Source organism: Schistocerca piceifrons, chromosome 2, assembly GCF_021461385.2.
Source record: "Schistocerca piceifrons isolate TAMUIC-IGC-003096 chromosome 2, iqSchPice1.1, whole genome shotgun sequence".
In the NCBI taxonomy this organism is placed as follows: Eukaryota; Metazoa; Arthropoda; class Insecta; order Orthoptera; family Acrididae; genus Schistocerca; species Schistocerca piceifrons.
In genome coordinates, this window is record NC_060139.1 from 1,098,086,426 (window position 1) to 1,098,100,611 (window position 14,186).

Sequence of the window (14,186 nt, forward strand, 5' to 3'; positions counted from 1 at the left end):
TACCTTTCATTGTCCTTAACTCATTGTGAAATTGTGAACTATAAAAGGAAGAACCGTTGGGAATAAAAATTCTTTTAACGGTCACAGCTAGATGAAATATATTGGTTGTGCTAAAGTTAACATGATTCTTCTTGGGATTTTCATTCCAATAATGTCTATTTTGTGAACCAGTTCTCATTTTAACTACTGGAATTGTCATTCAAAGTTCTTTAATTTTCATGTTAGTTGTTTTCATTTAATTATCATCACTTTATACAGAAGCTCATTATTCACACTATAATTCTGTACTCTTTGGACAGTTTTAGGCTAACATCTTCAGTGAACACTCCCAAGTTCTGAAAGCTCCTTATCTTTGGTTTCTAAGTCCACCAACAATGAGTGTCTTTCAGAATACTACCCAAACCTTGTACACATGTTCTTTATCATCTAACATATCGACAATGCTTTCCTTTCCGTGCACTTTTACTCAATGATACTGAGCCAAAGAAATTACACTTACATATTTTAAAAGTGTATCGATTCTGCATTCTGACGGTGGCCTTTCAGTTTTTTATTCTCTGTATTCAGCTTGATGTCTCCATCCAACTTTGGATCTTAATATCAGTAATTCTCATACAAGGATAAAATCTTCTCAGTTCACAAGCTGCATCACTTCAAATGGAACACTGAAGCCTTTGACAGCTGTTTCCATCATTGCCATCTGGAGTAAAGAAATCAGTGATTACAAGGGCGGCATGGTGTTCTGGCTTATATGAGGGCCAATTGCAGCATTTGGAACCTTCCTGGGTGGGCTGAAGTGATGCATTTGTGGAAAGGTGATTTGGGCAGCTCATAGCGGTTCTGGTCCGTGTTGCCAGGTGTCTTCCTACGCCCCCTACAAGTGTCAAGCATCTGTCTTTGCTTCTGCTCGATGTCTAAAGCCTGCCCTCAAGCTCTCCTATGTGTATACCCCTGGTCTCTGTTAAAACTTTTTCAGTTTGTTCTCTCCTGCGAACCAGGAGAGCTTCTGTAAAGTTTGGAAGGTAGGAGACGAGGTACTGGCAAAAGTAATGCTGTGAGGACGGGGTGTGAGTCGTGCTCGGGTAGCTCAGTCAGTAGAGCATTTGCCCGCGAAAGGCAAAGGTCTCGAGTTCGAGTCTCAGTCCGACACACGGTTTTAATCTGCCAGGACATTTGCATTATGGTTAGTTTGGATGTAGTGTCACTTTTTCTGAAGGACGCATTGTGAATCGGCAGCAGAGGCCGAGCCAACTGCTCTCCTACCATACTGTGGGGTAACGAGCTGCAAGTTAGGACATGGGCAGCAGATACGAGTACATAGACAGCCTCAAGATGCAAGAGATGTTACGCTCTGTCAAACATGACATAACTGTTTGTATGGTTGGTGTGTATAGTTATCTCATGCAAATGTGGCAGCATGTATATAGATCGAACAATTTGCACTGTTGCAGAGCTATGTACGGAGAACTAGCAACGTATTAAACATAGGGAACATGAGAAGTCAGCTATAAACGAGCATTGCCTGACAAATGCATGTGAAATACAACTTCAAAAGAAGAGAGTTTTGGCTCGTGCATCATCATATTGGGATTCCGTTATAAAGGAGGCAGCCAAATTAGAGTAAACCACATTAATTTAATCATAGAACAGGGGTACGCAGTTAGGAGGGCACGGGAACCAGCTTTGGATATCGAGCAGAGGCAAAAACGGGTGCTCTATGCTTGAAGGGAGGCAGGACCATCAGTTTCAGACGTGGTTCTGGCCTCTCGTTCCACCTGATGTCATTGTTCCTGTGGTGGACCAGAACTGCTACAAACTGCCTGACTTACCTTTCTGCACATACGTCTCTTCAGCCCTCTCTGGAATGTTCGAGATGCGACAGTTGTGCCTGTATAATTGGAGCACTATGCCAGTCCCAGCAGTCAGTTGTTTATACTCTCGGCAGCAGTGGTGCAGAAATCTGTCAAATATCCGAATGTCTTATTTGAAGTTATGTGGCTTGTGTACTGAGAAGATGTTATTGGAGCATGCCACCACAAAAGACTCCGAGGATGTTGAAAACAGAGGTCAGAAAATTGCCATAAAGCTATGGAGTCATGTGAGGTTGACAAAATAAATGGGAAGTATCAGATTGATGCTACTGAAAAAAAAAAGAGAGGACGACAGAGAGACAGATCGTAAGCTGTCAAATTATAACTTAACATTTTAAATGTTTTGTTCTGAATGTGTTACAATGTAACTTGTTAATTGATAAAGCCTTATTTTAAAAATTTGTATGTCTGTAAATATACTTTCTAGACAAACAGTAACTAAACCACATTACTCATTTTTATCACTGCTGTCACACAAATTGTTTCCTTGGCCCGGTAAAGATATAAAATAACATTAAGTTTAAAACAACATATTTGTAATTTTTTTTTATTTTAGGTTCCAACATATTATAGAAGAGTGTGAATCAGATATATTGTCGAATTACAACAGAAGTTTACGTCAAGCCATTATTGAATACATTCTCCATGATCCACAAGAGAAAATTCGTCTCAAAATAGAGACATACCCTCTGCAGTATCCAAGAAAGGTGATACGGTCACCTGTTCCATGGCATACGTCTTGCATTATTGCACGTCAGTTCATGTCCAAAAAACTTTTTGTGGGGCATCCAGTATTTGTTTCTCTGCAGGAATTGTGGAATACGGGGTAAGTGTTTTTAAGACTACTTTGTGGAATTGTGTAAAACATGTAAAAAACACATGTTTCTGTCACATTTTAAGTCGTAGAATGCCATTCTGAACATCACTTTTAGACTTTTTATGTTGTGTCCTTGCCTGTTGTTTATTGCTGTCCTATATGAACTCAAAGCCAAGACCATTATTCGGCTGCATCTTATCAGCGAGTCTTAGATGTTTATTCTTGAAAGTATTGAAGACGTGTTTTAATAGTTTTAATTGTGTCTCTTGCAGATAATGATGTAATTAGTGTAGTAGTTTAAACAGAGTAATTGACTTTCCAATTCCTAAATAAATTATTCTCTCAGAAGTTCATACCAGATGTACTTATCATGATGACTCATTCACATTTAACTTTTATGCATCAGCATATTTTAATATCTTATTAGTCTTGTCAGATTTCAGTCCCAGGTCAGAACTATTCAAGAGTACTGCATCAAAGATAGCAGTGGACGATAACGACATTTGGGGGAGGGGGAGGGGGGGGGGACAGCAGTAAAACTGCCTCCATTATCTTCCAAATAATGCATTCAAACAACAAAATTTGAATATGCCATCATATTTCATTAAGAATTGTGATGCTAAAATTGGGTATCCATAATAATCCGGATAATAATTTATAACTTTTTCAGTAGTTTGTGTTTGGATTTCTAAGCAGTTGCAGAATATGGAATAGCATTGTTCGGTTTACACTTATTCTGTCACTTTTCACTGCCTCCTCTCTATTTTAGCATTGTTTAAAAGGGATACAATTGGATGTGTGAAGAACCTCACACTGTATCACTTCTCATATTGCGAGTCATATGCTGACGATGAAAATCAAACTGACTACCACTACCACCAGTTCCACTGTATACAATAATGGGTTAGTGACCTCTATAATAAGACACCTTGCTTGATAAACGATTTACTGATAGGTTCCACTACTGCTGTGTTAACAATATTATGAGAAGGAAAGTTGCTACTCACCATATAGTGGAGATGCTGAGTCACAGATAGGCACATCAAGAAGATCCTCACAATTAAAGCTTTTGGCCATTAAGGCCTTTGTCAATAATAGACACACATATGCACACACACCACACCCGACTGCAGTCTCAGGCAATTGAAACCAGTTGCAGTTGCCTGAGACTGCAGTCGGGTGTGGTTGCGTTTGCCTGTGTGTGTGTGTGTGTGTGTGTGTGTGTTGCGCGTGCACTTATGTGTGTCTACTGTTGACAAAGGCCTTAATGGCTGGAAGCATTAATTGTGAGAGTCTTTTTGTTGTGCCTATCTGCAACTCAGCATCTCTGCTATATGGTGAATAACAACTTTCCTTCTAATAATATTGCTACATTCCATCCTGGATTTTCCATCGTTAAATCTGATGTTAAACCAGATCAACTGCATCTCCATATGTTCAGGAAAATGTGCAAATAATTGTTCTGTCTGCCATATAAGAATTCCCTTGCAGGCTTTGCAGCCACATTATTTGCCAACTCTACATTTACATTGATACTATGCAAGCAGTGTAACAGAAAGTACTTCAGATAACCATACCATTTTCTCTCTCTTCAGTTCCATGTATGAATAGTCTGTGGGAAGAATTAATTGTATTTAATCTATAAGTATGTATTTTTTTCTGATTTTGACATTTCTCAGAATGTAAGCACTCAGAATTTTATTGGTTAACCTGTACATGATGCACTGTGCTTCGCTTGATAAGTGTGCCAGTGATGAGCATCTGTCACACTGTTATGTTCAAGAAATAAATCTATGATGAAATGCGCTGTTTTTCAATGGATTTCATCTGTCTCCTCTATTAAATTTCCTTCACAGGATTCCAAACTGATAAGCAATCTCGAGATTCAGCCAGATGAGGATTCTGTGGATGAATTTCATTCCCTTAGGATTCTTCCATTGGCTTTGTCTGGAATCTGGCTCTCCCACTATAAATTTTTTTTTTTCAATTGTTCCATTTCAGATCACACCTAGTTTGACTGCCAGTGTGTAATCATTGTCTTTGCACCTGTTGATGTGCAGTATGTTACATTTATGTACAACGTATTTGTGGTAATGTCAGGTGCATTTCACAAACTTTTTCTGACATTGTGTGTTCTCCTGTGTTTGACAGCATCATCCAAAAATCACAACTTCAGACACTATTCACCAGATCATTTACAAGTAATCCTCTGTGAAGTTGCCTAGTTTAGAGATGTTCCCCACATGACCATCTCAGATACTGTTCTTGTTTTGTATGCAGATTTCCTGAAATTTGTATCTCACAAATTTTAATAATTTATGGGATATGAGCCTCTTAAGTGAAGAACTGCAGAATATGATGACATTTTACATATTTTGGCTAAATCTGAAATGCTGTGCTGCACTGAACAGTCATTGTAAAGTTGTAAAACTTGACATAATGTTTTAGCAGCTTGCAGAATGGGCATTCTGCAAGTTTTATTTGCTAATATTTTTGCTAAGCCTTTCCTATTTCCAGTCACGACAATAAAGTCCATGGTTTCTCAGTCCTTTTGTCTACTCATAAGTAGTAAAAAAAGTATCAAAAACAGTGATACCAACTGATTAAAAAAATGATCGACACAGCTCTAGCACTACTTTCACACACGTCTGACAATTTTTTAAGTCTTCTGTTGGGGTGCTGGATTTAATGGGGTGCACTTCAAGATACCAGATTTTGTAGCCTCTTTTTGTGAGCTTCATCGGCATTTACTGTTTGAGAGATGTGCATCCCCTGAATGCCACCATTGATTCAGCAGCTACAATTGTAGAAGTTGTCTCATATTCTGACACTTTCTTGAACGACAAGAGACAGTGCAGTGTTGGGTTGCATGACTCACATGTCTCTTGCAGTTGACTTACACATTGTGCGTTCAGCCAATCCTCTTATTTGGGTCATCAGCTATGTCGCTCTCACAGTTTAATTGTTCTCTGAAGACAGTATCAAGTTAAAGGGAATAATATTAATAAGACGGAACCTTGGGCCACTCCATGAAACTGTATTGGTCCACTTGTATTACAAATTGTATACGAGGGGGGACCCAAAAGTAACTGGAATCGTAATGCTGCTCATTGTGTACTTGTAGTAGCACGTTGCGCCGCCAGAGTGTTGTAGTAGGAGCTCTGCTGAGTCATTCTGCCACGTGACATCACCCAACAGTGAGAAGTGTGGTTTCTTTGGCAGTTCTTTGAGTATGCATACAGTGCAGACGTGACACGAGGAAATGGCTAGTTCTTACAAGCAACGTGCGGCAGTGAAGTTTTGTTTCTTGCTTGGCTAGAACGCAGCAGAAACTGTTGTGATGATTCAGGCAGCCTACAAAGACTATGCTCTTAGTAAAACGCAAGTGTACGAATGGTTTTCTCAGTTTAAAAAGGGAGAATGGTGGTTGAAGATCAGCCCCATTCCGGTTGACCTTCAACTGCTCGAAGCGAAGACATCATCGACAAAATCCGTGATCTCATCAGTGAAGATCGACACTGGACAATCGACCAGCTCAAGAACTTGTCCGGGTTGTCCTGGAGCTCAATTCAGCGCATCTGGACCATCGATTTGTGGATGCAAAGAGTGGCAGCAAAATTCGTGCCAAAGCTTCGTACCGGAGATCAAAGGGATTGTCGCGTTCAAGCCTGTCTCGAAATGAAGGACTCATTCAAAGATGAAACTTCCTGGCAGATTAAAACTGTGTGCCAGACCGAGACTCGAATTGGTCCCAAGTTCGAGTCTCGGTCTGGCACACAGTTTTAATCTGCCAGGAAGTTTCATATCAGTGCACACTCCACTGCAGAGTGAAAATCTCATTCTGGCATTCAAAGATGATCCACATTTTTTCAACAAACGATGAGTCATGATGGTATGGGTACGATCCAGAAAGTAAACAAGTCATCACAATGGAAGTCACCTGGCTCACCTCTACCAAAAAAACCTTGACAAGTGAAATCGAATGTGAAAACGATGAATTCTATTTGGAGGTTATGAAACGGCTTCATAGAAGTTCGTCGCGAAAACATCTGGCTTTGTGGGATTCTGGCATGTGGTTCCTGCATCAAGACAATGCTCCCGCGCACACGGTTCTCAGCGTTCGCCAGTTTTTGGCCTCAACGAAGACGACTACCATGATCCATGCGCCCTATTTGCCGGATTTAGCACCCTCGGACTTCTTCCTATACCCGAGGATGAAAAGAGACGTGAGAGGGAAGCGCTTTGCAGATGTGGAAGACGTAAAACATAATGTCATGAAAGTGCTGGCAGGTATCAAAGAGGATGAATTTAAAAGGTGCTTCGAACACTGGAATGACTGTTTTGACAAGTGTATTAATGCTAATGGAGAGTACTTCAAAGGAGATTAAGGTTGTATTTGAAAACAATAAAGTATATGCTTTCTAGAAACAAATTTCGGTTATTTTTGGGTCCCCCCTCATATACTGAAAAGCTTGTTTATGTTTGTCTGTCACTCCTTGCTTGCGACATGTCTATATCTCACAAAGTTCAGTATTGTAATCATTTCCTTCCATAATAAACTCCATTAATACGATTTGCTTGAATTTTTGTCTAGGGGTCTGAGAAAGCGCCTCTCCAAGGCACCCTATATTAGATTAGTGGGCAGAACACAACAATATCGAGAAAGTTCAAAGAAGGGCAGCACGTTTTCTATTATTGAGAAATAGAGAAAAGTGTGTGATGAACATGGTACAGGGTTTGGGGAGGAAATCATTAAAAGAAAGGTGTTTTTCGTTGTGGCAGGATCTTCTCGAAAAATTTCAATCATCACCGTTCTCCTTCACGTGCGAAAATATTTTTGACATTCATAGGGGGGAACAATCATCATAATTAAATAATGGAAATCAGAGCTTGCACGAAAAGACACAGATGTTCTTATCTTCCACGTGCTGTTCTAGAATGAAATGTTAGTGAATTAGTTTGAAGGTAGTTCAATAAACCCTCTGCCAGGCAGTTAGGTGTGATTTGCAGAGTAGCAATGTAGATGTAGATGTATGACTAGAATGTGTATATGGATATGAATGTCTAAGAGTGAACTATAAGCTGGACAGGATAGAGGTTTTTGAAAGATGGATTGTTAGAAAAATAATGTGTGCAGTAAAGCTACAGTTGGCTGTAAAATGGGAGGCAATGAGGAGATGTACAAAAAGAGAGAGATAATATCAGAAGGAATGGCTAAAAGAATATTAATCTTTTTTGGACACCTCGACCAAATTAATGAGAACAGGCTTGGGAAACAAATGTGCCTGATTTCTGGAAGAAGAAATCGACAGTAGCATGTATTACAGAAATAAAGAAAGAACTAGAAAGAAACAACATCAAAGGATTGGAAATAACTGACTGGAACCTTTTTAAGAATAAAATGCTAAATTTAGAAGGCTTTCAATGCAGAAGAAATAAGAAATCAGGAACAACATGGACAGAAGAAAGAAAAACACAACATGGGGAGAAAATGAAGGAGTATTGGAAAAATATAAAAACAAGGAAAGAAGAGGAATTGAAGCTGTAGTTCAGTATGAAAATAAAAAAGATGGCTTTTATAAACTCTTGTATTTTAAATGAAATGCCTGACCCACATTTGCAGTAAATGTCATTTGAAAGAGCATTATTCTCTCTACGTGTATGAAATTTACACTATTAATGTGTTTTTCTCTGAATGTCTACAGTTATCTGCGAAAGTTTCTCATGCAAATCACTGTTGCAGAGCATCATTTTCTAACATCTAACATCTAAGAAGTAGTAAATGCATGCACAATATCAGTATTCGTCAAATGAAAAAATGGAACATAAATACTGTTCTCCAATTATTTTACTTTTTTGAACTGTTTTCCACAAGAAAGAAGTCATTGGCAATAAAACAATTTAATCAAATTCTGTTGTTGCAGGTGAATTTTCATGTTGCTGCTTTGTAATTATTATTAATTCAGCAAGTGAAGACCTGTCAATATTTTCTCAGCTGCAGGAACACTTTGTGCTTCACTTTGCTACTAGACTAAATATTTTTGTGTAATGACCACCATGATATTGATTAAATATTTGAACCCTATAAGTAACACTGGTAAATATATAGTGTGACTCAAGATGAAAGAACAGCTTTCAATTGTCTATTATAGTTAAACTATGGAAGATAGTACCACATTATGCATGTTACAGGGTAGACGGAGGTTTAGAGTTTTATGTTTGTGTGGACACTATGCAATACACTCAACATGAGCACCATGTGTTGCTTGAGAAGCATCAGAATGGTAGTCCATTTTGTTCCACACCCAAATCGATATATCCCTCTTTATTGAATCAACAGCTTCAACAATTAGATTCCCCAACTCTTGAAGAGATGCTGCCATAGATAGGACAAAGATTCCGTCTCTTATGTATGCCCACAGACAAAAAAATCACAGAATTTGATGTCTGGTAACTTGGGAGGCCAAAGGCAGTGAACATCATCTTGTGGTCCACCTCTTCCATTTCATTGTTATGGGTGATGCTGTTAAGACAATGCCGCAATTCAAGGTGAAAGCGAGGCAGGGCACTATCATGCATGGAATCTTCGTGAAACTGAAGAAACAACCATTTTTGCAGTGCCTCCAGGTATGTCATTGTGTCACAGTTTCCTCCGCAAAAAAGAAAGATCCATAAACTTTGCAAACAGAGTCGGTGCAAAACACATTCAGTTTTGGTGTCTGTTTAATGTTTGATGATGATGGCAGGATTTTGAGATCACACAATTCTTACATTACAATGATTTACTTTACCCGATAGCTGAAATGTCGATTTGTCTGAGAAGATGAATCATTCGGAAAAAGTGTCCTCCCCCATATTCTGGAGAATTGAAACACAAAATTTGTACCTTCTGTTATGGCCGCTGGGACACAATTCCTGCAGTAACTGCAGTAACTTCATACGCAGACGTCATTCCAGAATATGCCATACCATTCTTTGAGAAAGTTGAAGTTCCTGGCCTGCCCGTCTTGTGGACTTCCGATGGTTCATTATGAATGCATCTCGGATATGCTCGACTTTTTCATCAGAGATGCATGGCCAACTAGTGTTCTACCATTTGCATATGTAACTAACTTTTTCAACATCTACATCTACTTCCATGAATTTTGTATGCCAGTCATGAATCTTCATGTGCAAAGGCTACCTCTTGCTGAATCAATGGCAGAATGCACGTTGCACTTGAACAGTGGATTTACTTCATGCATATTCCAACACACTAAATGATTTGTCTTATTGTGTTGTTGACATGTTGTTACAAACAAAGAACATAACAGCTGTACAAAACTTTGAACATTCCTCTATCCAGTTTGTCTGTAATAAACAGTTGAGATCTGTTCTTTCTTTTTGAATCACCTGCTATGTACTTTTGGAACTACCACATATTAATTTTTATCTCCTGATTCACTGGTATAACAAATGGTGGACTTAGAAATACATAATGAATTGATTAATTTATCTTTCCTGTACCTAAAGAGTACATACTGACATGTATTTCATTGTTAAGCTAAAAAATACTTTTTGACACTTAAAATGTTAAGAACAAGTTGTGCCTTGTACGTTTTGATATTACTATTAAGTCTGAATATTACACTAAATTTACAAGGTAGAGATTTTGCTCCTTTTGGTAAATCAATCTACTTTAGTACTGGAGGGCAGTGTGGAGGGTAAAAATCATAGAGGGAGACCAAGAGATGAATACACTAAGCAGATTCAGAAGGATGTAGGCTGCAGTAGGTACTGGGAGATGAAGAAGCTTGTACAGGATAGAGTAGCATGGAGAGCTGCATCAAACCAGTCTTAGGACTGAAGACCACAACAACAACAACAACAACAACAACAATCTACTTCCAGATCTGACACTTCATTTCACTGTCTGCAGCAGATTTGTAGCTAATACTTTGCTTTCTGTTAAGTGCATCTTTTTAGCAATTGAAACTCACAGCGACCAGTTTCTATTACTGATCCTCCAACTATGTTTTTTGGAGACTTATTCTTCCATCATGAGGTGGATTTATTTAAATTAGTAAGGCTTAGACAGTTTGTATATGTAGGATATCTACTGCTGTAGCATTAAGATCTTATTTGACTAGTGCAGAGATCCAGTTGGACAATGAGTAGCTTGTGTCCAACAAAGTAATTTGTGGCACATTAGAGACCCTTTTAACTGGCGGTGTAGATACTATGCTGAACCATTTGCTGCTGAGTTATAAGCTTCAGTCTGCATGTGCTTTGTGTCTGTCAGAACAGCAAGGGATCTGAATACACGTGACTTGTGGGTATTGGAGAAAACAAGATATTTATTCCCACGTATACTCGATAACAGCTTGTGGTTATACAAACATCAATGTACACACAATATAAAGCATGGAATAACAAACAAAAAGTAAACCGAGGAACAGAAACATAGATTCAGGTTGACACTGCCAACATATGTAAAATTTGTGTGCGACTGTACATTTGCTGTGACAGAGCATCACAATAGGTCACTACATGACTCTCCCCTTAGTGCTATGATAGTACAAATTGAATTTCACTTGCCATCTGACCCTCTTAACCACTTCTTTCACGAAACCAGACAGTGTGCTACTTGTGTCAGTGGTTCTAACAGGGAGCGGGGTAGTAATCCTCGATATCAGTCTTGGAGTCACAGTGCCTGGTGTTCTGTGTGCTTGGGGGGTGCAGGAACACCTCTTATTGCAGATTTTTCTGTCTTCTTTGGCTTGTGCCCCATGTTTGTTGTAACATCTGTTGCATCCAGAAATGCTGGATTGATCCAATCCATTGCCACTATGGCGTGTGTATCGTTGATCATTATGTGGAAAGGACTGCTGTCCATACTGACTACTGGATACGGTTGTCCGTATGGTGACTGCAGTGGCGTACACGCTGTATCATTGCATAAGAATGTGTGCTGCAAAAGTGAATGAGTGTCTTTCCAGCTGGTTTCTAGGCATTGTCGGTGTCAGCTGGCGCATGTGTTCTCCTAAGTGGGTGGCGAAGTCTGACGCAATGATTGTGTCATCTGCCATGCTGTGCAAAAACTCTCCAGGTGGGTGTAATGGTGTGACAGTTGTCCCTGCTGCTGCTGTGTGCTTCAGACCACTCTTAAAGTTAACATTAGTTGAAGAACTAAAAGGATGACAGGCCATGTCTCTGTCCATTTTGGTGTTGTGTGACAGCTCAGTGGTGCTTTTAATTGCTGATGAAGATGTTCAGCTGTTTGATGTGGGGTTGTGTGCTGTGGCACATATGCGCTTCATACGTAATAATGTGGCCAATGCTCTGAAGATGTAGGTTTCGTATTGCCATCCCTAATCAGTGGGCAATCCAGCCATAAAAAAACGTTTGTGCTACAGTTTCTGCTATGATGTTCTTAATTGGAAATGCCGCAGGCCACCTGGTGAACCTGTATGCCACTGTGAGGCAATAACTGTAGCCTTCCGATGCTGTGACCTGGCATATGATGTCAGCAAGCACATGTTCAAAATGCTGATTTGGCAGAAGGAATGTACCTAACGGCGCTCTGATGTGCCGCACAATTTTATTCCTCTGGCATGCCACGCATCACTTTACAAGTGTTTGCATTCTTTATTCATATTTCGCCCAACAAAGTTCTGTTTGACTAATCTGATGGTGCCAGATTTTCTATTGATGCTATTGCCTGTACTCCGTGTTAATGCATCAGCATTGGCCAGGAGGGGAAAGCTGTAGGCACCCATAAAGAAAACATATTTTTATATGCGTGGAAGTTTAATGCCGTAAACAGGCAGGCCTGGAGAAGCCGCCGTGACTGAATGGGCTACTGCCCAAGAGAGCAAGAGAAGAGGGCGTCTGGTCGGTTTGGAAGCTGCCAGCAGAAGAGAGCGAAGGGCGTGTCGCTCCCGGCAGCTGGCCGCGGTTCCACTCCCCCCCCCCCCCCCCCCCCCCCCCCCCCCCCCCCCCACACACACACACACACACACACACACACTTGACCACCTCCAAGCCTCCCTATTGGTCGGTCAAATCGTAAGACGAGCAGTTCGGTAGCTTTACCTCGTCAACAACACATGAGTTTAACTGCTGATGGTTCAACACGTGAGTTTCAGGGTGGTTCTATCCGGTTTTGGGCAACATGACTGAGATGCTGCAACTTACCGCCAGGCAGAAGGCACTGATGAACATCAAGTTAAAAATAAAAATCCAATTTTTATACTAGTAAACCCTATCAATTACGGCCGCAACCGTACACCCTTCTCCCCTCTGCAGGAGTGAAGCCTGGAGGGGATGGTAAATTGACAGTTACTGAGGGGCTCCTGTGAAGGATGGCCTTACATAATTTTAACAATACATTTTGATTATTCATGTTTTGGGGTTAGATTTGTATTAAAAAATGACAATAATTGGGTGATGAACGCTTGCTTGACAAAATTTGGACGACGGCGGATGGTGCGGCGGTGGTGTGGGATGCTGCTAGTGGCAGTGTGGGTTGTGGCTATCAGCTGTTGGCAGTGGCAGCGGCGGTGGTCACTGACCTCAGTGGGCAGCGGCGTGCTGTGACGCACTGCAACTTTAGCCACAGTGTATAAGCAGGGGGGTTCCAGAAGGGTCAATGCACAGATCAAGAGGGGTGAGGGCGTAAGGGTTTAACACTCGTGGAGCACTTCATATGCATATTTTGTTGCTTACATCTAAAGGAGGGCCATGCGTTTTCTTTTGGGTAGATTTTACGTATTTACTATTCCTTTCTGCTCACTGCTGTCTTTAACTGTCTACTACAGTATGGGGGCAGCAAGGAACAGTCTTGCTCCCATTTCACAACTTAACATGGTATTCCCCAGGAGATTGCTGTTCAGGGACAGCAGAAGGGGGCAACCAAAGTCGCACAAAAAGTCCTTTTCTAAACGCTACTCATAGTGATAAATTAATAAAGATAATTTCTAAAGAGTATATACAGAACTAGGACAAGTGTACAAACACCTCCTCAGAGGGGGGGGGGGGGGGTAGTGATATTACAGGGATAGCTATTAAATAGTAAACCCTTCCCAGGGGGTCCACAACTCTTTTGTGGATACGTGCGTAACGAACACGGGACCCCGAGCTAGTGTGGCCCTCCTCCCTTTCCGGGCTGCATACCTTCCTTTTCCACATCCCTCCCCATCCCCCACCTTCCCCCCCCCCCCCCCCCCTCCCCCCACCGACACATCTTTCCTTCCCTTTCTCCCCCTCTGGGAGTATGTTAAGTGCCTACGTCCAGAGTCTCAGCCACAGACAGTTCTTCCATTGAAACCACAGTTCCTTGTTGTTTCTCGGTCGGACAAAGGTCAAGACCTCTCCACGGTCAACCCATTCATTATTCAGAAAGGTGTTGACGCAATTGCAGGTCCTGTAAAGTCTTTTTCCCGATTACGAAATGGCACCTTGTTGTTAGAAACAGTCAGTGCCCTCCAGGCACAAAAATTTCTGCGTACTTCACTGCT

General features: G+C 40.7%; 1 protein-coding gene across 1 annotated transcript in view; it reads left to right on the forward strand.

Annotated features, from left to right (window-relative positions):
- The window catches only part of LOC124776158 (dynein axonemal heavy chain 3), a 1,197,897-nt gene that overhangs the window by 24,450 nt on the left and 1,159,261 nt on the right, over positions 1-14,186 (forward strand). Inside the window, exon 5 of the mRNA XM_047250998.1 lies at positions 2,428-2,697. Within this exon, the coding sequence (XP_047106954.1) occupies positions 2,428-2,697 (270 nt within the window). The remainder of the gene's footprint in view (positions 1-2,427; positions 2,698-14,186) is intronic.